We start from the raw sequence: 24,445 nt of genomic DNA on the forward strand, positions 1-24,445 counted from the left end.
AATGAGGACAAATCAACAAGCCCCGTAAGTTCTAATATTGAGGACGTACGAGGCCAATGAATATGATTATTAACTTAGATATAACATTAATGTTTTAATCATTTGTATTGACTTATTACACCAACATGGATATATATTCAAAGTTTTCATACTCTTAACAGCCGCTCAATAAAAAGTCAACATACAACAACGCAAGACTGTTACTTACACTATGGTAATCTGTTCAAATAATTTATATTTCAACATCCATACTAACACCGGGAAGAATCCCTTCAACATATTTCAACCGATCGAGCTTTAAATAGATTTAAATCGAGGCTAGTCGACCCCACCATGTGTGCTTGTCGTTCCAATATGAACAAAAGTTTGTAATACAAATGATGATGACTCACTTTCGGCACCAATACAGTGACACATTCCCAATTGACAATTGTTAACTAAAAGATGGAGTTTTATAGTTAACAGATTAATTGTTTCATAGTAACCCTACAACAACTTGTCTCAAAAACATTTGTTGTTCACAAAGAATTTGAAGCCACACCCACCCCACCAATAAGTTTATGAATTGTTTGGTCCCTCCACAATTCTTAAATAACACATCTCATAGTTGGATCGAGTTCGTTCGATCGTTTTAACACCTGGTTTGTTTGGTTCAAATTTGAATAGCGAGCGGATAGCTTTTATTGTTTTAAATTAATTAATCTATATTTTGTTACCTTCGATTTCATATGGTTTTCGTTGGTAGACTATTTTAAGGGTGTTAAAAAAAACTCGATTACTCGAGAAACACGACACGATCAAGATTGAGTTGGGTTTTGTTGTGTACTGAAAATGAAGGATTTTCCTCAAACGAGTGGCAAAATTTAATTAAATGTTTGAAAATTAAAAAAAAAAAGGTTACTTTTAATTTAAAAAAAAAAAAAAAACGATTCACATCAATTGGATTACTCTAAAAAAATGTCTCAACTCGACTCAACCCAATCCACGAACGCAAACTGACTCACTTCTTACACCATTCGTCCCGCTTCAATCTATGCTGACCCAATAACCATGAAACTCCCTTTATACAACTTTCATGGAGGCTGCCACAACTCTACTAGCCTGCCATTGCTAGCTCCTTTACATCTTCAACGCTGAAGAACACCGACATTCGTGTGGGCGGGCTAGCTCGTTGTCTCTGTCGTCTGCTCGTTCTTATATATTGTACTGAACGATATGGAACCTATTTAAGAAACCGTAGGGCGGGCTGAGTGATCTCCCAAAAGTGTGGAGGCCTATACCAGTTACATTATTTCCATACTTTCTACATTTTCACCCACCAAGTAAGGCTGAGGGAGAGAGAGACAGTGATCTTAATGTCATTATCTCAAAATTATGCAGTAGATATTGCAAGTCCTTACCGCCACAGCTTCATATGGTTTCGATCTTGCTTCATTCACAGGCTCGTACGTTCGGAGAGCTACGAGCAACGACTAGTGTGGTGTTGTCTATGGCATGGTCTGACATTCAAAGGATAAAGTAATGTACAATAAGTCAGCTCAAGATGCTAAATTTACAGGAAGGGGGGAGGGTACCTTCAGTACAAAATTTTCACTGAGAAGGGGGAAGGTGTCCATAATACACCATCCCGGGCGGCTGAAGCGGTCGGAAACTAGGTGCTAATGGTTGCTGCGCGAAAGGGACTGGTTGTGTTTGTATCATAGGTGATGGCTGCTGAGCTAAGGGCATTGGCTGTTGCAGCATCTGCTGAGTCAAGGACACCATTGGACTAACCATACGGGGAATAGGCGGTGGTGGTACCGGAGTCGAGCTTGGAAGTCTACCATAACCATATGGGGTTAAGACGCCATTCGAGAGCTGCATATATGGCTGGGAAGGCGTGTTCGGAAGCATCTGATATGGAGTTTGTGAATTGGGGGCTTGGCTTTGCATTGCCGGTTGGGGCACCATAACTGATTGATATGAATGGTTAGCTGGTGCAGGAAGGGGCTGCATAGACATGAAAACATTAGGATCTGAAACAATGGCTGATGCTTCAGGTTTTGTAATAGAATTGGCAGAGCGCACGGGGTTGGGCGTGAACGCATTCGATCCGTTATTGGTCTTTGTTAGAACAGTATTCTTTGCCTCCTCAGCTGCAAATGTGGAGAGAACCGATGTCATGATCATTTGAGACGAGCTAGAAGCTGCGAGCTTGTCAGCAACCTCTGCTGCAATGGCTGCAGCAGACTTGTTAGGACTCCGTCCAGCTTTCGCATTTGAATCGATTGTGGAACGTTTTAATAGATAACCTTCATCGTTTAACCGATTTTGCATATTTTTAGCATCCTCTGCCTGAGCCTGAGCTACCTGTCATTTTTTTAAGTTCGAAACGAAATAAGTAACGGTAAGAGAATATTCAATTATCAGCCCCCATCAGATTCATACATAAATTATAGGCATCCACGGTTGAACAGCCTAGACCCACCACTAGCAGACTCTTTAGGCTTTCTCCTTTGGACTTCCCCTCAAGGTTTTTAAAACGCGTTTGTTAGGGAGAGGTTTCCAGACCCTTATAAAGAATGCTTTGTTCTCCTCTCCAACCGATGTAGGATCTCACAATCCACCCCCCCTTAGGGGCCCAACGTCCTTGCTGGCACACTGCCTCGTGTCCACCCCTTCGAGACTCAATCTCCTCGCTTGCACATGGCCCAGTGTCTGGCACTAATACCATTTGTAACGGCCCAAGTCCATCACTAGCAGATATTGTCCTCTTTGGGCTTTCCCTTTTAAGCTTCCCCTTAAGGTTTTTAGAACACGTCTACTAGAGAGAGGTTTCCACATCCTTATAAAGAATGCTTCGTTCTCCTCCCCAACCGATGTGAGATCTCGCAAATAGTCAAACTACAAACATTCATGTTGAAGATCTATCAAACGTTAAGTACAAGCCCAAGCAAAACGAGTCTAATTCACTCAAGAACATACCTGCATCTGAGTTCGAATATTCTCTAGCTCTGATTCCTACAATTGGTTGTCCAGTTCCCCAACTTGTCAGTAGTTCATACTTCATAATGTAATACAGAAATAAAAATTTGTTCAAACTTCAAAGGACATGTTGAAATGATTGATGAAGATACCTGAACATGCAGGGCTTCTTTTAAATGAGATATAAGTGCCATCCGATTGGCTTCAACTGATTGTAGTTTCTCAATACACTGTTTCAGAATACTTTCTTCCTCTTCCAGTTCTTTGGCTAACTTGTTACGCTGAGGATTCTTCGCTGGTGGATAGTGATAGAAACTCAGAGACCAAATAATTTGGCAATTGCAACTAAAAGAACAAATATGAATTCCTTTCGAAACAAAGACTCGAACCCACCGCTAGCAGATATTGTCCTCTTTGGATTTTCTCTTTCGGGCTTCCTCTCAAGGTTTTTAAAACGCGTCTGTTAGAGAGAGGTTTCCACACCCTTATAAACAATGTTTCGTTCCCCTCTCCAACTGATGTGGGATCTCACATCGATTGGAGATGGGAACGAGTGCCAGCGAGGACGCTGAGCCTTGAAGGGGGTGGATTGTGAGATCTTACGTCGGTTGGGGAGGAGAATGAAGCATTCTTTATAAGGGTGTGGAAACTTCTCTCTAGCAAACGCGTTTTAAAAACCTTGAAGGAAAACCCGAAAGGGAAAATTCAAAGAGGACAATATCTGCTAGCGGTGGGTTTGGGTCGTTAATATCAAATCATTGTTGCCATACCCACGGAACAAGCAACATCCACGGTGTTTTCCATCTTCCGTACACGTTGAACTGCAGAGTTACAGTTGGTCATCTCAGTTTCTTCATTAGAACATTCACTCAAAACCAGGTAGAATGCTGATACAATTTTTTCAGCTGCACTTCCAATAGACAGTTTCTGCAAACCAAATTAAGGATATATAATGTCAACTCAACTACGAATCAAACAAAAGTGTTGCATAACTTCTGGTGCCACACAAAACAAAGCTGAAGATAAAACGGTCGCTCACCGTTCTAATCGACCTTGAATCTCTTTTGACTATTCTGACTGATCGAGTACGTTTTTTACTGAATGCTAGAGGCGGAGGTGCCTCTTCCCCAAGTATTACATCTTTGAGACTTCGAGTTCGGGATACAAATACCTTCCTATGTTCCCATATATCTACCTAATAATATACAACCACAAGTACTTTTTTAACAATGCTCAAGAATCTCAGACTAACAATCACAGACACCCAATAAAAAGGAGTAGCTCTCCTGATAAATTCTATTAGTAAAGCTCATAGGAAAATCTTAGAACATGGACGAAGGTCTTACCAATCTGGAAATCACATTCTTTCCATGGTTGTCAGCATGGTCAAGAACATCCTTAAGCGCTGATGGAAGAACCTTCCAGAACTCAGAAACAAATTCATTTCCCTTACGCTTGCTGTTTTGTAAGATATCATTAGCAAGATACAGAAGAGGAACTTTCTGGGCCATTTCTGAATCGTGGAATTGCTTATCCCATGTTGCAACAACCAGTTCAGCCTTGCCTCTATGAAATATACACCAATGTGATAAAGCTATAGGAGAATGGTTAAGAACACATAAATGCTTTTTGTAGCAAATTCAACATTGCTGGGTCAAGCTAACACCATCTAATTCATAGAAATGAGTACCCAAAACAATGGAAATCAAAGGCATTATCCCAACCTAAAAAGAGATTAGAAATGGCGCAACGATAAGGGAAGTATAGCATTACAGAAGAGTAAGCAAATGAAAAGGATACTTTCAATACACTGCTGCGTGCTATTGAGCTTCGACAGCTTATCAGCAAGTATTTGCTCGCTGAACACGCTATTCATTCCAGTACAGCAGCAACAAACTACACTGTCAAACTAATAATAATAATATGAACAGTAGAAATCCCTAGAGGCGCAGCAAGCAACACAAGAAAGATATCGAAACTCCAAGCAAGTATACACACCTTGAGGTGCCCAACAAAACCCAGAATCAGGGGAAGAAAACCAAATTCGACCCAGAAAAGTAGAAGCGGAACAAATCAATGGAGATGAAACTAGAACAACGCCGGTAACGTCCTCCGTGATTTATAATTTTGCTTTCCATTGTGAGATTTCCTTTCCATTTGGTTTAGACTTTAAATCCTCTTCAAAATATATATATATACATTTTGATGTCCTTTTCCTCTCACCCCTGTTCTGGTTCAAGAAAGGGTCAACACAAGGATCTGACTTCGAAGCAATCTCTGGAGTTTGACCTTATCCGAACGGGTCTTGCAAGAAAATAGAATTTCATATTGAGCTCCAAATATACGCTATTGGGATAGGATGGCTCCTACTAGCTCTCCCCGTAAGAACCGCACAGAGGCCATTTAGGTTGGTCTAATTCCATCATGTGTGAAAAATGTGTGAAAAAGATTTACTAGTTGAACTCGAGGGTCAACCAATTTAAGGTCAACTAGAGTTCGATTAAAAAAAAGCAAACTTTCGAACTTTAAGCCTAAAAGTACCACATTTCAAAAATACCCAATAACCCTCGTTCATTCCTTTCCGTGGTCACGAGTTTTGAAAATAAAAAGCTAATATTGACTATTCAAATGAACCCTAATTGATTGTATTGAACAAATTGTAGAGATGTAGAAGCTCTAAGAATATGGTCTAAATATCCTTGTTAAATACAATACAACCAAGAAGCTGACACATTTAAAGAACAGTAAGAAACGAGATCCAAAGAGGTTGAAGGCATCCTGTGATACAACAAATCTAACTCATCATAGGTTCATTTGTTCCGACAGGTAAATATGATTACATAACCAAATACAGAGTAATCCATTTTTAGAAGTCAATTCTCAATATCCTAACCAATATGCAAGAAAAACCTACCCATCTGATACTCTATTTTGCCATTTTCAGCTCAACAGAGATAAATTCCTCCCTGCCAGCACTCAAGACATTCAAAAACATGCCCCTCTACGCTTTTTTTTACCTTTGCAAACTCTAAACTCACTAAGGAATCCACAGGGCGGCAGTAGCAGCAGCCACAATACAACACTGAGACACCGGGCATTGTCTCGACTTACTGCTTGGTGTCTTTTCCCCTTGCTGCTGCTGCACGTTTTACCTGCACCTGTTCATCTGATAAAGGTAAATAGTAGATGCGAGGAGTAGCTTTGGTTTTCTTGAAGAGGTCATCTAATGTGACGATGGGAGTGTCGACTTTATCGGGAAGTGCAGGTGGGGGTGGGAGTGGAAGCTGCTCCCTTGCTTGAGAAAGGTTGTTTGTGGGTGGGGGTGGTGGCAATGAAGGTGACGGAGCAAAATGCTGCCTTGGTTGACGAGGTGAAGGCTCTGGTTGCATCGGTGGGGGCATAGTAGAAACCGGTGGAGCAACCGCCGCAGGTGTAGGAGTCTGTGGAGATTCCACTCGAATTTTTACTTCTTGAGGATCAACAAACTCAGCTATAAGAAGACGCCCACCATTTGGTGGCCATTGCAAGTTGTAAACAGCATCTCTAGTCTTCATGGCTTCTTCCACCGATGAGTACTGGGATCATTGACAGTAGTTTCCAAGCAACAATTAGTATGTTATGTCCATAGGAATCAAATTCCAAAACTATACACCTCCTATAAGCAGGAACAAATTAGATTCCGACAACTAGGAGCAAAGAGTCTTACAGTTACATAGCAATGCGTCTTGATGTGATCCATCCAGAAACTGGAGACACTACCAGTCTTACCCAGAAGCTCTTGCACAGCTTTGAGGGTAAATGGACGCAGAAAACGATCGATTTTTAGTGAATTTGTGGGAGGTTTTGGTGATGGTGGAACTATACAAGGCAGAAGAGAGGAAAGTGAGTCAGATGTGGCCCAGAACTTGCAATATAGTCAACTTGTCAAATTTAACTCACCAACACGTTCCTTCGATGGATCTTCACTAGCTGTGGAGTCAGATCTGGAGAAGTTGCGTTTCGGAGTAATGGACTGATGAATGTCCTTTGAATTACTAGTAGATGTATGAGCAGCGTTTTGAGGCTCTGGAATTTTGAGGTTTTCAGCATTCCACCTACACTGTCTCTTTACAGATTCATTTCCAACCACTGCTTGATCTGCCAAATAATCTCATCAGACAAAACAAAACCAAGACAATTGGTCTAAATGAGAAGAAAATCCAATGCAGAATAATGTTATTCAACCGAATCGACAATCAATAAGACTTTCACGTCTACCAATCAAACAGCACATCAAGTTCTATAAACAGAGAAACAGATTCTCATTCAGGACAAAACTTGGAATTTGCAGAAGAGCGACTAAAATTTAACATTGAACTAGACTTTAACATAGAGTGAAAAAGAGCAGGATTCCACTGAAATGGGGACAATCCATCACGAAAAACATCTTGACTGATGCCTCATGGTATGGCCAGAAAACGGTACGGAGAAAGAGATATCGGGAGAAACAGATATGGAGACAGAAACCTGTCCATTTACCTGGAAAAAGTAAATCCCTGAAAATTTTCAATTACCGTAGCTGGAGAAAATATTAGTTCAACTGAAAACAAGATTTCACAGAATCATGAGCCATCCATTATATTTGAAGGTCATCTTATGTCTAACGAGAAGAAATCCTTCATGAATGAGAGAGGTACAAACAAATCAAGAAGAAAAAGGAAAATGAAAAACATCGAGCGAACACGGTAAAATATAGGGGTTGACTTTAGAGCTTTACACATTTTTTTTCCAAAATCATCTTATATTCAAAACCAGAATAACTATATTGCAGAAAACTCACCAACATAACACAGTAATGACTATGCCAAAAAAAAAAATTTAACATCTACGATACTCCCGATGAACAACGAATTTCTCTCCATCATCGAACATCATTTAGCTACCAACTTCTTTCAGAAAAGCCAATGCAGAGACAGCAGCAAACTAAATATCAAGAAACTCAAAAGAGACAGATAGAGATGCACTCTCCTTATAGTTCATTTTATGACAGTGGCTGAGGTGTACTCTAAAACTGCATATATATACGCCAGAAAATGAAAATAATTACAATATTACATATTGCTAACAAAAAGGAAGAAACCAACTCAACTAATTGTTATATCATTAATGGAAAAATAAAAAGGGTAGCTATGATAAAAGTTCATTATCCCCAACTAAAGTGACGTCCATTGTATTGCCAAGCAAAGCTTTAATTCAAAATTCCTAAACATAAACTGATTTTCATGATGAAAATTTTATGTACGACAGAAAAACTAAGATGAAAATTGGAAATTCACAAAATCAGTGAAGTTATACGCATAAATATTAATTTAGGCTGAGAAAATAACACGATTTTTATATATTTCCCTTCAGTTTGGTGCAATGGATCAGGCTTGGGGTAAGGGGAGAAGGTCAGGAAATATATCATTACCATGAAGCTTTCTTTTTTCAGCAGGCAAAGATGAAACCTCATTCTCTGTATCAAGATACTTTTTATCTGCAGTTGAACCTCGCACTGCTATGTCTGCAACCTTTTCCTCTTTGCATATAAGGCCCTCACTTTTTACATTCTTCTCTCCCATTTCTTTAGGATTATTCCCCAAAACAGTCTTATTCTCTACGGCATCTTCTATTGAATCGTCCCCAGAACTTCTATCTAAATTTAGCTTTTCAGAAAACCCCGCGTCATCATGCTTCTCATGAACCTCAGAAATCATGTCCTTAACATCATAATCTTCATTCACAATAGGCTCTATAACATCTTTGTTCTCAGGTGACTCCACAACATCACTGTTTGAAAGTGAGTGTTCAACATTCTTGTTCACAGAAGGCTCTTCAACATCCATTGGATGTGATTCGCCAGCATCTGGGACAATAATGCTGGATGATGGTTCCACCATCTCCTGCTTAACATCTAGTTCTAATTTTACATGATCAGCAGATATATTTTCCTTTAGTTCAATCATTTGATTAATTGTCACAGAATCAGTAGAAATAGAATCAGTTCTTACTTGAGACCCTAAAACAGGGCTGACCTCAGATACCTGGTTGTCTGAAGCAGACGAGTCGTGCACGATATTTGCCTGCTGAGACTTCAAATTCTCATGCTCCACCTCGAGCTCCATTTTCACATCATCCAGCTGGGACTTTGAATCCTCACTATCCACCTGGGGCTTTGATTTCTCAATCTCCAACTCGACCTTCGAATTTTCGTCATCCTTGCTTTCCATATTCTGCAAACCTTCCACACCTAACGCTACTTCAGAAACCACACTTTCAGTTACCGTAATTTTAGTTTCCACAGTAGTGACATGGATAGCCGACCCCTCTTCTACCCTAGGACAACCATTGAGACTAGCCCCATCTTTAAGTTCCCCATCGTCCCCAGCTGCAGTACTGTCATTCCTGTCAACCTGAACTTCAACATCTTCTACATTCAGAATCTTTTTAGCATCTTCATTTGAGTCTTTTGCCGTAGATACATGCACTTGGTTATTGTCACTATTTGTAACTGGAGGGTCACCATCAACACCATTGGTTTCCTCCGCATTTTCTTCCCTTTCATTTCGAAGCGCTTCATCCAACCGTTTTACCAAATCTTCCTTCAGGCCTCTGATGGTTAATTTTCGTCTCTTAAGCTCCTCTTTCAACTCCGTAACCCTCCACTGATCAATGGGTCGATTGTCAAGAACTTGATATTTCGATTTCGAAGACATCCTTTTAAATTCAAAACTCAAATTTCAAACCTGAAAGAAAGGGCAAAACAAACCCAGTACCAGAGGGATAAGAATCGACGAAAAATATCAAACGACACGATAAAAGATAGAACATCAAAAAAAAAAAAAAACGATCTTGAAAATGACTCACGGAAGTATTTGCTTGACGTTGCGGAGAGGAATTTTGCTTAGAGGAGGAAATGAAAGGGAAATTGTAACCCTAATTCCATAAGACAAAACCCACCATTAGAAATTAAAAGGGAAAAAGCTGAGCAAGCATTGAAGAAACCCCACAAAACTCAAAATGTAAAATAGAAGAAGAAATGACTCCCAGGTGCCGGAACAACTGCCTGAACTCGTCGCTGAAACCTGAAAACAAACGAAGACGAGAGAAGAAACAGAAATTTGAAAGAGATAAAATGGAAATGTGTTGTCTTAAACACAAATTTATCTGTTGAATCTATGGCGTAGAAGTAGAAACAGAGCGCAGAGAGGGTGGGGTGGGGGTACTTCTAGGGTTTTTTGCTTCGTCGATTAAATTTCAATATTTCGTTTACGAAAGGTCGAAAATGCCCCTCCCCCACTCCCCTGTACGCCCAAATTATTATGGTCCAATTCCTAATTTATTGTCTTTTTATCACAGTCATATTAAGCCTCAATGTCATTAATTACCCTATTTTTATGTGATAATGAGCTAATATCTTTTATTAACCCTCCCGGGCAAGATTTGATCAAATTATAAGAACCCGACACCCAACTTATGAGATCAACGCAAACACGTGTTAAAGATCTTGAGCGAAAGCTCAAAGATGACAATATCTGCTAACAATAGGCTTGAGCTGTTATAGATGATAGTGAGGAGGCTGAACCCCAAAGGAGGTGGACAAGAGGCAATGTGTCAACAAGGACGTTGGAACCCGAAGGGGGTGGATTGGAGAGTCTCACATCGAATGCAATTGGTCTACTTATTAGAAACGCTTGGATATAAATACAAGGAAAAAAAGATAAAAAGATTACACAACTCCAATGGAGCTAGTACTTCTATTAAGTAAAAAAGGCAAAGCAACATAGAAGAAACCTAGACTTTGTCGAAAGTGTTTGGTCTCTAGATCAAAGTTTTGTCCCTATGGTATCGAGTTTTACTCGCTTTCTTCGTCGCTGTCTTGCTGCAAGGTCAAGTGATTTAGGTTCTTCTCCAATGGTGGAAGTCCATCCTCCGAATCGTCGGAACCCTCATCGTCTTCGCTCACAGATGACTTTTCTGCACCTACAACATACAACCCGTCATTTGTTCGAGTTACACCCTAACAAGTACTAGAAAACGACTCTACTTCCAAATGAAAAGCCATTACCCTCCATTGGTTTAGCCCAAGTTGGTTTGGTTTTCTAAAATGTAGAACGACCAAAAACAGCGTGTCGGTTGTTGGCTCTTGCCTTTTGTCAATTCGGATCGTTTTTATACCGACACATATTTGAAAATCTATTCAACAAGAGTGCTACGATTGTGTCTACATAACTATTGGACGTAGATTTAGATACTTACATGTCCTTCATAACTACGAGATGCAAATGTGTATACTTGTGCCGTTTTTCTCTTCTATATCCAACGATTTCTCCACACATTTTTTTTCAAATTAAGGCGCGAAACAAACATGAGACAGATGTACTTAGTTCAAAAGAATACCTTCTAGAACACGAGGTTCCTTCGGGACTTGTCGTTGTTGTGATAACCAAGCATTCTGGACCGAAATAATATCAGCACTATTCTCGCATGCTGAGTATTGTTTTAGAAGTTCTCTGTGTGATAGGAAGAGGAATTAGCAAGCATTGACATAGAAAAAAGCTCAAATGATAGCAATTTACAAGCCTTGAACTCCACTCGTTTGTACACTTCAAGTGCTTAACAAAGTATTTCCGAGTGTTTTTAAGCACTTAGAAAGTCATTTCAAACAAGCTCTATTAGGTATGCTTAGATAATCGATAAAACATACCTATTAACGGAAAGAAAAGCATGGCCCCACTTGAACTTACCAAGCAACAAATCTGCTGTTTCCCCTTCTCCACTGTTGGTTCAGTTCAATAGAAAAAGTTAAACAAAATGGACAGAAAGCTAGCTCAATTAAACCAACAGATAATCATATTTCCAGCTATGAAAAGTTCAAACATCGAGAAAGAAACGTGATAAGCAAGAGCGTTGATATTAACGAAACCATAAAGCAAACTTCTTCATAGTTATGTATGTCGGAGTGAAGTGACTGATAAAACCATTCTATAGCAATCTAAGCCCACCGCTAGCAGATATTGTCCTCTTTGGGCTTTCCCTTCTAGGCTTCCCCTCAAGGTTTTAAAACGCGTCTGCTAGGAAGAGGTTTCCACACCCTTATATAAGGAATGTTTCGTTCTCCTCTTCAACCAATGTGGGATCTCACAATCCACCCCCTTGAGGGTCCAGCGTCCTCGCTGGAACAACGCCCGGTGTCGGGCTCTGATACCATTTGTAACAACTCAGACCCACGGCTAGTAAATATTGTCCTTTTGGACTTTCCCTTCTAAGCTTCCTCAAGGTTTCAAAACGCGTCTGCTAGGAAGAGGTTTCCACACCCTTATAAGGAATGTTTCGTCCATTTTCCAACCAATGTGAGATCTCACCGGCATATTGTAATAAACGATGTACAACCCCTTATAAATCTTAGATGATGAGTAGATCTACAACGAGATTTTTTTGTAAGCTGATTATTACACCAAATTTATGACAAAAGGATATACAACGACATGAGATAAGTAATTGACATAAATCTCAGAAGAATCTCGAAACCAACAGGAACACATGAGAAGAGATGACATAGAGGTCGTGTTACCATATGATTAGAGCGGCGGCTAATGCTTCCACACAAGATAACTCGCATGGTCGACCGTAATTTACTGGGTTTGCTGCTACTAGCCAAGGTACTACAATATTTGCAGAAAGTGAAAATCAGAATCAGGAGAAAAAACCATCATATAATAATTATAGTCATTGCCTAAGTCAACCAAATAGAGTCTTGCCAGGAAAATTCACTTCAATAAACTTAGTGAAATCTCCATCGTAGTTTAGAAAAACATTAAAAATCATATAACAGTAATGTTAAGAACTACACAAAAATTTCATATTCAGAATGTAAATCTCTTACATAGGCGAGGAGCACCACAACGCAACTTCACAAATGGAACATCACCGAGACGTGCCCACGAGCAATCCACAACGGCTAAGCCTCTTTGTTTAAGAAGACTATGATCTTCTTTAGAGACACAATTCACCCCCACTGGACTGCAAAAATATTCAGATTAAAGAGGTTCAAAATACCAGCAAAAAGTTCACAAGCCTTTGAGTCAGAATTTAGTCAATACATTATGAAATGGGCAAAGGTTGTAACAGAGTAAGGGCTAAAGCAAAGTACTTAGCTAGTTCATAGACCACACATTCACTAACGAATAGCTCTACTCTAGTGAGAACACTTCCTCTGCAAGAGCTCAGAATCTCATAGCCACCTCCTACATTTTCCCCTTTTTGCTTATAAGCACTGGGCTCTTATGATGGAAGCCTTTATATGGTCCATGGTCTCCCATCCTTTCCTTTCATATATGTTTCATTCATTCATGTAACAGCTCAAGCCCACCGCTAGCAAATATTATTCGCTTTGACTCGTTACGTATCGCTGTTGGCCTCACGGTCTTAAAACGTGTCTACTAAGGAGAGGTTTCCACACCCTTATAAGGAATGCTTCGTTCCCCTCTCCAAGCAACGTGGAATCTCACAATCCACCCCCCTTGTGGACCAGCATCCTCACTGGCACACTGTCCGGTGACTAACTCTGATACCATTTGTAACAGCCCAAGCCCACCTCTAGCAAATATTCTCCGCTTTGGTCCGTTACGTATCGTCGTCAACCTCACGATTTTAAAACACGTCTACTAAGGAGAGGTCTCCACACCCTTATAAGGAATACTTCATTCCCCTCTCCAACCAACGTGGGATCTCACAATTTAATCAATCAATCAACCAATGGAGCCTTGATTCCTCCTCGGAACAAATGATTGGTCTAGAGGTCACCCCTACAAGCCAGCCAATTTGAGGAACGGCACAACACCCTTGGTAGACACGAGCGGATATTCACTCAAAAGTATTCCATCACAAAGCCATTCAAAACAAACAGATTACTGGAAAATAGCACCAAATGTCAAAGACGACTTCACAACACCCAACAATAATAGAATAGTACCTCCATTCAGACAGTAAACAAATTCAAAGTTCCTCAACACTCAGGAAAGCAATTTCTTGTGGCAGTATTATCATATACTAACGTCTAGCTACAACTAGTACACTAGGAAACATAATTGTTCACAGTACCTTAAGACAATGCCTCCAAACCCACTGTTAACACGCAAATCCTGCACGAATTCAATAGAAGTTAGATAATTTTTTTATATGTACAAAGAAATCGAATTAAAACCTTAAACGAGCATGAATCAGATTATTCATATAGTTTTAAACCATACAACCTCATTTGATGAAGTAACTTAGAAATAATTAAAGCAAAACTGTACTTTTTTTCCTTTGTTTTTAGTATTTCATTTGGTCCCTGATTTTGCAAGTTGCAACTTTTATGATCTAAACCATCTAACATTAGATTTCCTTCAGCATTTAATCACAATACAACCTATTTTTCTATAGACTTCCATTCCTGTTTCCAAAATATCATATTCATATCAATACCAATCATCACATGCGAACATATTTTCAAAATTCCCAGCAAGATCATATAGAACTAACCCAATACATCCAACAAGACATTTTGTATAATCATATCACATAAAATATGGTGCATGCAGGGGCCACNTCATATCAATACCAATCATCACATGCGAACATATTTTCAAAATTCCCAGCAAGATCATATAGAACTAACCCAATACATCCAACAAGACATTTTGTATAATCATTAATGAAGTGGAGAGTATGAGCAACATAGCTTAAAATATGAATATAAAAGAAAAGGAGATAATTAGGTACTTTCTTTTAACAAGCCAAATCGTGCGAGTTTGCGTCCTGTGCACCTTTTTGCATCACACTGCCCAAAATCCTGAATCAACAGCAAAACTCCATCAATTTCAGATTACAAACAGCTTTGTAAGCTTAAGAAAAGGGTTCATTACACACCCACATGGCAAGCTGAATTTTTGGTACTGCTAGCTCCTCTTCATTGTCTGCAACACAAAGGAACTCATCAAGCACCTAAATTCAATGCCCCTCCACCATAATGGGGCTTCTATAAACACAACTAAATCACAGACAAAATAGGCACCTGGGTCGATTGGCAAACACTCGTCCTCTCTGAAAAACCCCAAAAATAAAGCAAATGAGCAATAACAAAGAGACGAATCAGGGGGGAAAAGGGTAAGTGTATATGTAGTTACCCAACAAATTTATGGCCTCGAGAAGATTGTCCGCGACGCGGATGATGATTTTTGAAGCGTCTAGGCTTGTTGTGACTCATTCTGAAGCAGATTAGTAAAGTGGGAATCGGGGCTTCTGGGTTCTCTTTTTCTCCGCGGCTCTAGTAAGGTATTATTACGCGGCTTCAATATTTTGTTTTCCCTTACCTTTTTGAGAATGGCTTTCCTGACTTGGTATCGCCGTCCACAGATGCGGCGGAACTAGTACACGACGGCGCCGGACGAACAAGACACAAGGTTTTATGTTTAGTAGGCGCTCAAATGTCTAATAAATTTAAGTTTTTTATTTGATAAATTATTTTTTTAATTTTTAATTTTTAATTTCATTTTATTCAATATATTTATAATTATCTGGATTTAAAATTTATACTTTTAATAAAATTTAAATTTAATATTTCGAAATTAATTTTTAGGTTAATATAGACTTTATTTATTAAAAAATCAATAATAAACTTACACTAAATTTAAGATTTTTTAAATTTTAATGACTAAATTTAAATAATTGATCTGTTTTTTTTTTTTTTCCTTAAAAAAAACGGAATATATAAATAAATTTATATTTTTAATTGTGGGCTCTGAATCTTAAAAATACAAATAAATAAAATAACTAGTAAACCCTAAACCTTTGCGTGCTCCACCTCCTCCTCCTTCGCGCCGACGTCTTTCCTCCGCTCGTTCCAGCGCCGCCTCCGTCATAGCTGTTTGCATTGATTGTTTACTCTCTTGTTGTTATTGGTATTTGCCCAGTCTCCATCTACGTTCTATTCTCACTTGAACAACTTAAAATTAGGAATTGTCTAATGAAAGAATGGTGCCATTGATTTTTAATGCAAGTTCGCACAATTTCTGGATACTAGTCTTGCGGCAAATTGTGAATTTTTGGACTGCCGTGTGCTCTGTCTTTTGATCTATTGATTTATTGCGTATCTGTTAATGAAGGCTTTGATCATCTGTGTTCTTTGGTTCTCTGAAAATTGCTTAGTTTCTAGTCAACATGAATTTTCCTGTATCTCGAATAAAAAACAAAGTCGCAGATATTAGAATGTGAATAGACACAGCCACCATACACCTCTATGGCGGGTTGTTCGATTATACTCTTTTTGTTCTTACCGTTTTTTGAGTTTCAATTTATTGTTCAATAGAATCTGGTCTTGGACAGACTTTGAAGTTCTTGTATTGGTTGTTTTTGGGGGTTTAAATTTTTGTTTAGCTCTTATGATGTTTATGATGTAATTTTGCGTTTCCGCTAAGTGAGTTTTTTGATTCCCAATTCAAAATGTTTCTCCATCCCCTCTCAATTTCTACGCTTATTCTGTGCAAATTTTAGTTGGTGATTTCTTTCACTGGCTTTTCATCCCATATTTAATATTTGTTGCATGCCCACCAACTCAGATCTGCATTTTGAGGAGTGAATTCCCCATAAACATGGCGGAGCTTCTATTTAATGATGTTTTCAAGGTCAAGTGTGTCAACCCAGATGGTAAAAAGTATGATAAAGGTACTTTCCTCAAGCTTGTTACTGCTTTCTCATTCTTCAATCATAATTTTCTGGTCTTTGAACTTTCTTTGAGTCTCCTTTGTAGACTTGAAACTTCGTCACCGTCTTAAGTTTGTTGTGATTGCATAAAATTGTTCTTTTAGTTTCAAGAATCGAAGCACGGAGTGAGAAGCTTTCCATGTATATGCTGCTGGATGTAAATACAGAGATATATCCAATTGATGAAGGTGAGAAGATTCTGATGGTCTTGTCTCCCACGCTGAACTATGATGGAGCTCCTGTTACCAGCTATAGTGGCCAGGTAATTTCCACCCCCCATGTTCTATTGAATTCATTGCTGGAGCTCTTGGGTCATTCGTTTCATGTTCTTCATGTCTGTTTTGTCACAAGTATATTGTTAGATGTATCTTCAAAGTTCTTAATAACTCCATAAGCTTTCTCTGATACTAAAAATTTGGAGAAGGATTTTCCCTAGCACTCTCAAAAAGCCTAGAAAAAAGGGTCACCGAACTTCCAGGCTAGTATCAATTGGTGCTGTTCTGTTAAGGCTGTGCTAGTGCTAGCCACGTCTCTTGAAAAGTAACACGAAAAGTTAAATGAGCTCTTATTTAGGCGAGTTAAGACTCGTATCCAAGGCTTGTGACACATGCCATAGACTAGTCGAGTATTGAAGATGCCTGCCTAGGTGTTCCAACTTTCCTTAAATACACTGAAGAGTGTTAGGAACCCCACGACCCTTCACAATAATATGATATTGTTCATTTTGAGCATAAGATTTCATGGCTTTGCTTTTGATTTCCCCAAAAGGCCTCATACTAATGGAGTCGGTGTTCTTTACTTATAAACTCATGATCAACCCCTTAATTAGCCGATGAGACTCCTCTTCCAACAATCCTCCCCTCGAAAAAATTACACCATAGAGCCTCCCCAGAGGCCTATGAAGCCCTTGAACAGCCTCTCCTTAATCGAGGCTCAACTCCTTCTTTGGAGCCCTCGAACAAAGTACACCATTTGTTCAACACTTGTGTAACTTTTGACTACACCTTCGAGGTTCACAACTTCTTTGTTCAACATTTTAGAATTCTATTGACATGGCTAAGTTAAGGGCATGGCTCTGATAATACCATGTCAGGAACCACGACCCTCAACAATGGTATGATAACATCTACTTTGAGCATAAGTTCTCATGGTTTTGCTTTTGGTTTCTCCAAAAGGTCTCATACCAATGGAGATAGTATTCCTTACTTATAAACCGATGATCAACCCTTTAATTAGCCAATGAGACTCCTCTCCCAACCATCTTCAGCAAGGGTCACTTTGACCGACCTGTTTTACTTCAGCCATCAAGATTGTGAAACATAGATGAATTTTTTTGCAGGAAGGGAAGAAATCGCTAGCAGATAAGTTTGAGTATATCATGCATGGTAAAATATACAAACTTTCAGATGAAGGCTCAGGCTCAGACTTGAAAGTGTAAGTGAACTTACTTACATTCCCTTGATTTACTGTTCCTAGCATAAGTAGCTACCTAGCAATCGTGTCGTATAAAGCGTTCACACCACTGATGGGGTAGCTGCAATGGTTGTTGTATTTACTGTTCCTAGCATAAGTAGCTACCTAGCAATCGTGTCNTTTGCTTTTGATTTCCCCAAAAGGCCTCATACTAATGGAGTCGGTGTTCTTTACTTATAAACTCATGATCAACCCCTTAATTAGCCGATGAGACTCCTCTTCCAACAATCCTCCCCTCGAAAAAATTACACCATAGAGCCTCCCCAGAGGCCTATGAAGCCCTTGAACAGCCTCTCCTTAATCGAGGCTCAACTCCTTCTTTGGAGCCCTCGAACAAAGTACACCATTTGTTCAACACTTGTGTAACTTTTGACTACACCTTCGAGGTTCACAACTTCTTTGTTCAACATTTTAGAATTCTATTGACATGGCTAAGTTAAGGGCATGGCTCTGATAATACCATGTCAGGAACCACGACCCTCAACAATGGTATGATAACATCTACTTTGAGCATAAGTTCTCATGGTTTTGCTTTTGGTTTCTCCAAAAGGTCTCATACCAATGGAGATAGTATTCCTTACTTATAAACCGATGATCAACCCTTTAATTAGCCAATGAGACTCCTCTCCCAACCATCTTCAGCAAGGGTCACTTTGACCGACCTGTTTTACTTCAGCCATCAAGATTGTGAAACATAGATGAATTTTTTTGCAGGAAGGGAAGAAATCGCTAGCAGATAAGTTTGAGTATATCATGCATGGTAAAATATACAAACTTTCAGATGAAGGCTCAGGCTCAGACTTGAAAGTGTAAGTGAACTTACTTACATTCCCTTGATTTACTGTTCCTAGCATAAGTAGCTACCTAGCAATCGTGTCGTATAAAGCGTTCACACCACTGATGGGGTAGCTGCAATGGTTGTTGTATTTACTGTTCCTAGCATAAGTAGCTACCTAGCAATCGTGTCGTATAAAGCGTTCACACGCCGATGATTTAGCTGCAATGGTTGTTGTATTTGCAGGGAGGTTTATGCATCTTTTGGAGGACTCCAAATGCTGTTGAAGGGAGATCCCATCCACTGTGCCAAATTCAGGGTGGATCAGAACATGTTTTTGCTCCTCCGAAAACTCTAAAAATCTCTCCTACTTGCTGTTTCACTCTCATGATGGCCTTTTGTGTGATGACTCTGTCTAATTATTGATTATATTTGCAGATAATTTATGCGTTCAAAACTTTTACTAAATTGATCTTCATAGCCAATATGGCTTTACATAACACCAAGTGTTTTCTTAACGTTATGTTTAGTTTCTATTAAAAGTATTTAATATGTCATTACATTTTTTATTTTATGTTTAATAACTCTATAAAAAATTGTTTTTATTTGCTAATAGATCCTTAATAATATTAATTTTTTAAAAATTAATTTATCTAGTGTGACGGACTTATGTTTCTATTGTTCAGAACAATGTCGTCAATGCATGCATAACATAACTAATATTCATCGAAAATACTCATTTAAAATATTTTATAAAGATTTGATGGTCTTAATATTCATAATATATTTTTTTAAATGATATTTTCTCGGAACAAGAGGTGGAATAGAAATGATGGGAATTTGAATAAAATAAAATCGGTCTTGATATAATCTAAGGGTTATCAAATATACATAAATCTAACTATCCTAATTTTGGTTCTATGACCTTCATGCGACACCGTCATCAGGTACTTTATTTTAACCTCAAAAATATATGTTGTAAGTAACTCATATGTTGTAAGTAACTTATTGTTGGTGGTGAAAAATACAATCAGATACAATATGGTGGGGCGTATTCTTTTATAAAAACATTACGGCACGGTCTTAAGTTAATTTCTAGTTGGTTGGATGTGTAGTATTTCTCTACATAGTCCACTCACGCACTCATAAGCCCACTCATGCACACATAAGCCCACCAGGTGGGCTCGTATACGCGCCCCTAGGTCTGGCTCATCAGGCTAGTGCACACTCATGTTACCAAACATCAAGAACACGAGGAAAGAAAAGAGCCTGCTTAACATCATGACGAACATAAATGTCATAAGGTACGCATCCATACTAATTAGGGAAATATCTTAATGTCTATGGCACACAAAGGTCCCACCGGTAAATATCATGACATAAGTTTATGATGCAAATCAAACCTCCATTCATTAGCAACCTAAGAAGCCTATAAATCATGCCTTCATAACTCCTATCAAAACTTTGGTACTTAAATAGCTTACCTGATATGGTCTATGGATGTTTATGCATCATAAGCTATCAATATCATAAACATAATTCAACATAGATTATAAACATCATGCAACACAACATGACATAACATAGCATAACACAACATAACAATAATAATCATGACACGTGTAGAGGCCATGAGTCACACATCATCATACATCACACAATTTATCCAACCAAGCGAACAATAGAACCACTTACTTGGTTGGCCTAAGCCGCCGAAGTCACTAAGTATTCCTAGAGCTAACCCAAATCTGCTTCTCAACATCCAATTCAACCTATGTAGGTCTGTAGTATTCTCCCTCTCAATATGCGTGAGAAAATCAAACGGGAGAGGCAATTATTGCAAGGTGAGGACGGCACGTGTGTCGAAAAAGGCACGTGGGTTGGTTGAGATCCTCACAAATTCTATACATTTTTTTTATTGATTCCGAGTTCACGTTCACTCCTGGCTGGACTATGACTTCTGTCCCTGGAACTCCTTAGGGCTATTTTGGGGCAAGGTAAAAAAGAGCAAGACTCCTTCTTAATTATCCTTCCCCTCCTCCGAGAATTGCTCGAGAATTCATTGATAGTGTCTTTGCCAGGTTCTAGGGGTTCCCGTGAACTACTACTGAATGAGACACATTGAACTCAATCGTAAGCTATCTCTCTGCTCGGGCTCTATTATCACGTCCATTATTTACAAATTTAAATTTTATGTCTAATAAAATCTCAGATATTAATTTGATTATACTGTAAAGATTTAAAACGCTAATAATCGTCCAATAATTAAAATAAAAAAGTAAAATAAATAAATAAATAAATAAATTAGGAGTTAATAATTGTGAGGTTAAAAACGAATGCAAAGACTTTTTCCCCAAAAAAACAGAAACAACCCATTCCACTATTCAAGGTTGGGAAATCCTCCATCGTCGTCTTCTTCGTCCTTCTTGTTCTTCTTCTTGTTCTTCATTCTCCATTTAACCCTAACCCTAACTCCACCGATTCCATTCCAATGGTTAGCCGATGGGGCGAGTGAAGCTACAGATCAAAAGAATCGAAAACAACACCAATCGCCAGGTCACCTATTCCAAACGCCGCAATGGCCTCATCAAAAAGGCATACGAACTCTCTGTTCTCTGCGATATCGATATCGCACTCATCATGTTCTCTCCTTCCAGCCGCCTCAGCCACTTCTCCGGCCGCCGCAGGTTCCTCTCTCCGCCCTCCTCCCTTCTAATTCCTCGCATTCTCTCTCCCTTTCTTAATCTCTCTCCGCCGCTGCAGAATCGAAGATGTTCTTGCTCGTTACATAAATTTGCCTGATCATGACAGAGGAAGGTTTTTTTTCCTTAATTTTTTTTTTTTTTAATTCAATTTTACTGTTTATTCTCTCCAGATTTCTCTCCCGAAATTAACGAATTCAATTTGATTTTCCTTTTCCCCAATTTTTGGTTGCAGTGTTGTTCAAAATAAAGAGGTATGAAAAATTAATATATTTGCAAAATTAAAATAAAACAAAAACTGTTATTTAATAATTATTTAAATTCTCATGCAGTTTTTACTTGGAACACTGAATAATCTGAAGACAGAGAACGACATTGCACTTCAACTCGCCAAGTATAAATCAACCCATCTCTATTTATTTATTTATTTTCTAAAAATATTAAATTATTTAAATTTATTTATTTATTTATTTATTTATTTGTCCTCAAACAGTCCTACATCAAGCAATTCCAATGTCGAGGTAATTATATAATTAAAGCAATATTCTCATTTTTTATTATAATTTTTTTATTTTAATAAAATTACTTTAATTTCTTAGGAGCTTCAACAAGAGGTTGCTACGTTGAGACATGAGCTTCAACTTGCTGAACAGCAGCTTAGGTATTTTTCTTTTATTATTTTTAATTGAATTTTGTAATTAAAATTAAAATAATTAAATTCCATATTTTATATTAAAGGCTATTCGAACCGGATCCTTTTTCGTTTACGTCGAATGGAGAAATAGAGTCATGTGAGAAGAATCTGCTCGACACCTTGGCACGGATCGCTCAGAGGAAGGTATAAATAAATTCATAAAAATATAGAGACTAAACTAAAATAAAATATTATTTTAATCAAATTTCTGTCGTGTTTTTTTGTTTACAGAAAGATGTATTGAATAGTCATTTATCTCCGTATGATCCACCGAATGGTATTCAGGTAATTAATTAAAGTATATATATATTAATTTCTTGATAGTAAAATAACTATTTTATTTGGAAAATAGTTATATTTGGATTCACAAGATGGAATAGCGTCTTCGTTTGAAAACGATGTAGCGAATTGGCTACCGGAAAACGGGCAGAACCAGAATCAAATTTGTGTGGCAGCTGAGTCGTCTTCGATTCCTCAAAGGTAATTTTGTTAGTTATTTTCTTCGACGGATTAGATTAGGGTTTATTTATTGATTTGAATATGGTTTGCAGTGGTCAATATCCTGGTACGGTTTATGATCAAGTAGGGTTTATTTATTGATTTGAATATGGTTTGCAGTGGTCAATATCCTGGTACGGTTTATGATCAAGTAACGCAAGCGGGCAACATGAATGTCGGGTCATGCAACATTGGTGGGTGCGACATGGGCAACCCGAATGACGATGGATACTCGCCATGGCATCACAACTACACGACGTCGCAGCTCCTCTCCTCATTCATACCACAAGCTTCATTTGAAACTCTCAAGGTTGTTGTTCCCTTTTACCTCTTAAATTTACCAACTTTGTGTTTAAGATGTTGTGTTAACTAGGATGAACTTCGATTAATAATAGCATGAGATTGGAGGGCCTTGCATGAACACGATGATGTCGCAGCAACAAGTTGATAGCATTTCTAATGGGAATCAAATGCCTCCAAGTGATGAAAGTGCTAATTATGATAATGGCAAGTTGCCTCAACTCAATGGGGATTGATTTAATATTATTATTATTTATTTATTTTTACGTTTCTATGTAAATATATGATGTTTACATATGTATACATTTGGTTTTTTTTTTTTTTTAATGGTCGAGATTGTTTGATTATTCATGTTTTTAAGTTATTTAAAGCTCTTGTCATTGTTCTTCTTTCTTTAGGTCAAATTTGGATGGTATTCTTATTGAAACGTTTTGATTAGCATGGCTCTCATGCCATATTAGACGAACATGACACTCCACAATGGTATGATATTGTTCAACCCAAAGCAAAGCCATGAGAGTTTATGCTCAAAGTGGACAATATCATACCATTGTGGAGAGTCGTTCGTCTAACATGATATTAGAGTCATGCCCTAAAAACTTAGTCATGTCAATAGAATCCTCAAATGTTGAACAACAAAGGACTCCAAAAGAAAGGAGACAAGGCTCCTCGAAGGTATCTTAAAAAATGACTAAGACTCCAAAAAGAAAAAGGAGTCGTGCCTCAATTAAGGGGACTTTGTTCGAGGGAATGTGTTGGATGAAAGTCTCACATCGGCTAATTTAGGAAATGATCATGGGTACATAATCAAATAATACTATCTCCATGGGGAAACCCAAAAGCCCAAAAGCCCTGAGAGCTTATGCTCAAAGTGGACAATATCATACAATTGTGGAGATTCGTGTTCGTCTAACATGGTATCAGAGCCATGCCCTAAAAACTTAGGCATGTCAATAGAATCCTCAAATGTTGAACAGGACTTCATAGGAAAGGAGTCAAGGCTCTTTGAAAGCATAGTAAAAAAATGACTTAGACTCCAAAAAGAGAAAGGAGTAGAGCGTGAGGCATAATTTGTTCGAGCGGAGGTGTTGGATGAAAGTCTCATATCCGCTAATTTAGGGAATGATCATGGATATATAATCAAAGAATACTATCTCCATTGGGATGAGACCTTTTGGGGAAGTCCAAAGCAAAGCCATGAGAGATTATGCTCAAAGTGGTATCATACCATTGTAGAGAGTCGTTCGTCTAACATGGTATCAGAGCTATGTCCTA

At 38.4% G+C, this 24,445-nt stretch overlaps 5 protein-coding genes across 13 annotated transcripts; 2 read left to right on the forward strand and 3 right to left on the reverse strand.

The window, feature by feature from the left end:
- Positions 1 to 907: 907 nt before the first annotated feature.
- On the reverse strand, positions 908 to 5,108 carry LOC111809862 (regulation of nuclear pre-mRNA domain-containing protein 1B-like). Of its 8 annotated transcripts, none has more exons than XR_002817324.1 (9): positions 4,634 to 4,726; positions 4,311 to 4,591; positions 4,004 to 4,159; positions 3,735 to 3,891; positions 3,117 to 3,259; positions 2,965 to 3,000; positions 1,575 to 2,349; positions 1,401 to 1,499; positions 908 to 1,222 (listed from the first exon to the last, which is right to left on the reverse strand). XR_002817324.1 is itself a non-coding variant. In XM_023696323.1 (9 exons), the coding sequence occupies exons 2-8, from the start codon at positions 4,838 to 4,840 to the stop codon at positions 1,591 to 1,593; spliced, it is 1,575 nt and encodes a 524-aa protein (XP_023552091.1). In that variant the 5' UTR covers positions 4,841 to 4,860; positions 4,963 to 5,108; the 3' UTR covers positions 908 to 1,499; positions 1,575 to 1,590. The 8 variants fall into 8 exon arrangements, 6 of the variants coding, with proteins under 6 accessions (XP_023552091.1, XP_023552089.1, XP_023552088.1 ...); XR_002817323.1 differs by having other exon boundaries at positions 908 to 1,328; XM_023696323.1 differs by lacking the exon at positions 4,634 to 4,726 and adding exons at positions 4,765 to 4,860; positions 4,963 to 5,108 and having other exon boundaries at positions 908 to 1,499; positions 4,311 to 4,558.
- A 595-nt stretch (positions 5,109 to 5,703) lies between these two features.
- Positions 5,704 to 10,217, reverse strand: LOC111809860 (histone acetyltransferase KAT6A-like). 2 transcript variants are annotated; one of them, XM_023696318.1, is made up of 5 exons: positions 9,850 to 10,217; positions 8,414 to 9,728; positions 6,904 to 7,092; positions 6,671 to 6,822; positions 5,704 to 6,539 (listed from the first exon to the last, which is right to left on the reverse strand). In XM_023696318.1, exons 2-5 carry the CDS (start codon positions 9,696 to 9,698, stop codon positions 6,072 to 6,074), a joined length of 2,094 nt encoding a protein of 697 aa, XP_023552086.1. In that variant the 5' UTR covers positions 9,699 to 9,728; positions 9,850 to 10,217; the 3' UTR covers positions 5,704 to 6,071. The 2 variants fall into 2 exon arrangements, with proteins under 2 accessions (XP_023552086.1, XP_023552084.1); XM_023696316.1 differs by having other exon boundaries at positions 6,904 to 7,101; positions 9,850 to 10,216.
- A 422-nt stretch (positions 10,218 to 10,639) lies between these two features.
- Positions 10,640 to 15,434, reverse strand: LOC111809653 (ribosome biogenesis protein TSR3 homolog). The gene is made up of 10 exons (XM_023696030.1): positions 15,153 to 15,434; positions 15,041 to 15,069; positions 14,896 to 14,942; positions 14,753 to 14,818; positions 14,086 to 14,126; positions 12,869 to 13,005; positions 12,557 to 12,647; positions 11,690 to 11,761; positions 11,383 to 11,495; positions 10,640 to 10,965 (listed from the first exon to the last, which is right to left on the reverse strand). Exons 1-10 carry the CDS (start codon positions 15,230 to 15,232, stop codon positions 10,838 to 10,840), a joined length of 804 nt encoding a protein of 267 aa, XP_023551798.1. The 5' UTR covers positions 15,233 to 15,434; the 3' UTR covers positions 10,640 to 10,837.
- Positions 15,435 to 15,780: 346 nt separating this feature from the next.
- Positions 15,781 to 19,494, forward strand: LOC111809783 (DNA-directed RNA polymerases II, IV and V subunit 8B-like). Its single transcript, XM_023696206.1, has 5 exons — positions 15,781 to 15,926; positions 16,584 to 16,689; positions 16,833 to 16,990; positions 18,068 to 18,162; positions 19,223 to 19,494. Exons 2-5 carry the CDS (start codon positions 16,617 to 16,619, stop codon positions 19,332 to 19,334), a joined length of 438 nt encoding a protein of 145 aa, XP_023551974.1. The 5' UTR covers positions 15,781 to 15,926; positions 16,584 to 16,616; the 3' UTR covers positions 19,335 to 19,494.
- A 1,984-nt stretch (positions 19,495 to 21,478) lies between these two features.
- On the forward strand, positions 21,479 to 23,093 carry LOC111810411 (agamous-like MADS-box protein AGL104; the record flags this gene model as incomplete). The annotated part of the gene is made up of 10 exons (XM_023697117.1): positions 21,479 to 21,663; positions 21,740 to 21,793; positions 21,914 to 21,932; positions 22,011 to 22,072; positions 22,172 to 22,199; positions 22,278 to 22,339; positions 22,417 to 22,516; positions 22,604 to 22,657; positions 22,725 to 22,852; positions 22,991 to 23,093. Coding segments are annotated over exons 1-10 (795 nt in total), but the record flags the coding sequence as incomplete, so codon positions are not given.
- Positions 23,094 to 24,445: the final 1,352 nt, after the last annotated feature.

The sequence above is a fragment of the Cucurbita pepo genome, chromosome LG14, assembly GCF_002806865.2.
Source record: "Cucurbita pepo subsp. pepo cultivar mu-cu-16 chromosome LG14, ASM280686v2, whole genome shotgun sequence".
Taxonomy (NCBI): domain Eukaryota; kingdom Viridiplantae; phylum Streptophyta; class Magnoliopsida; order Cucurbitales; family Cucurbitaceae; genus Cucurbita; species Cucurbita pepo.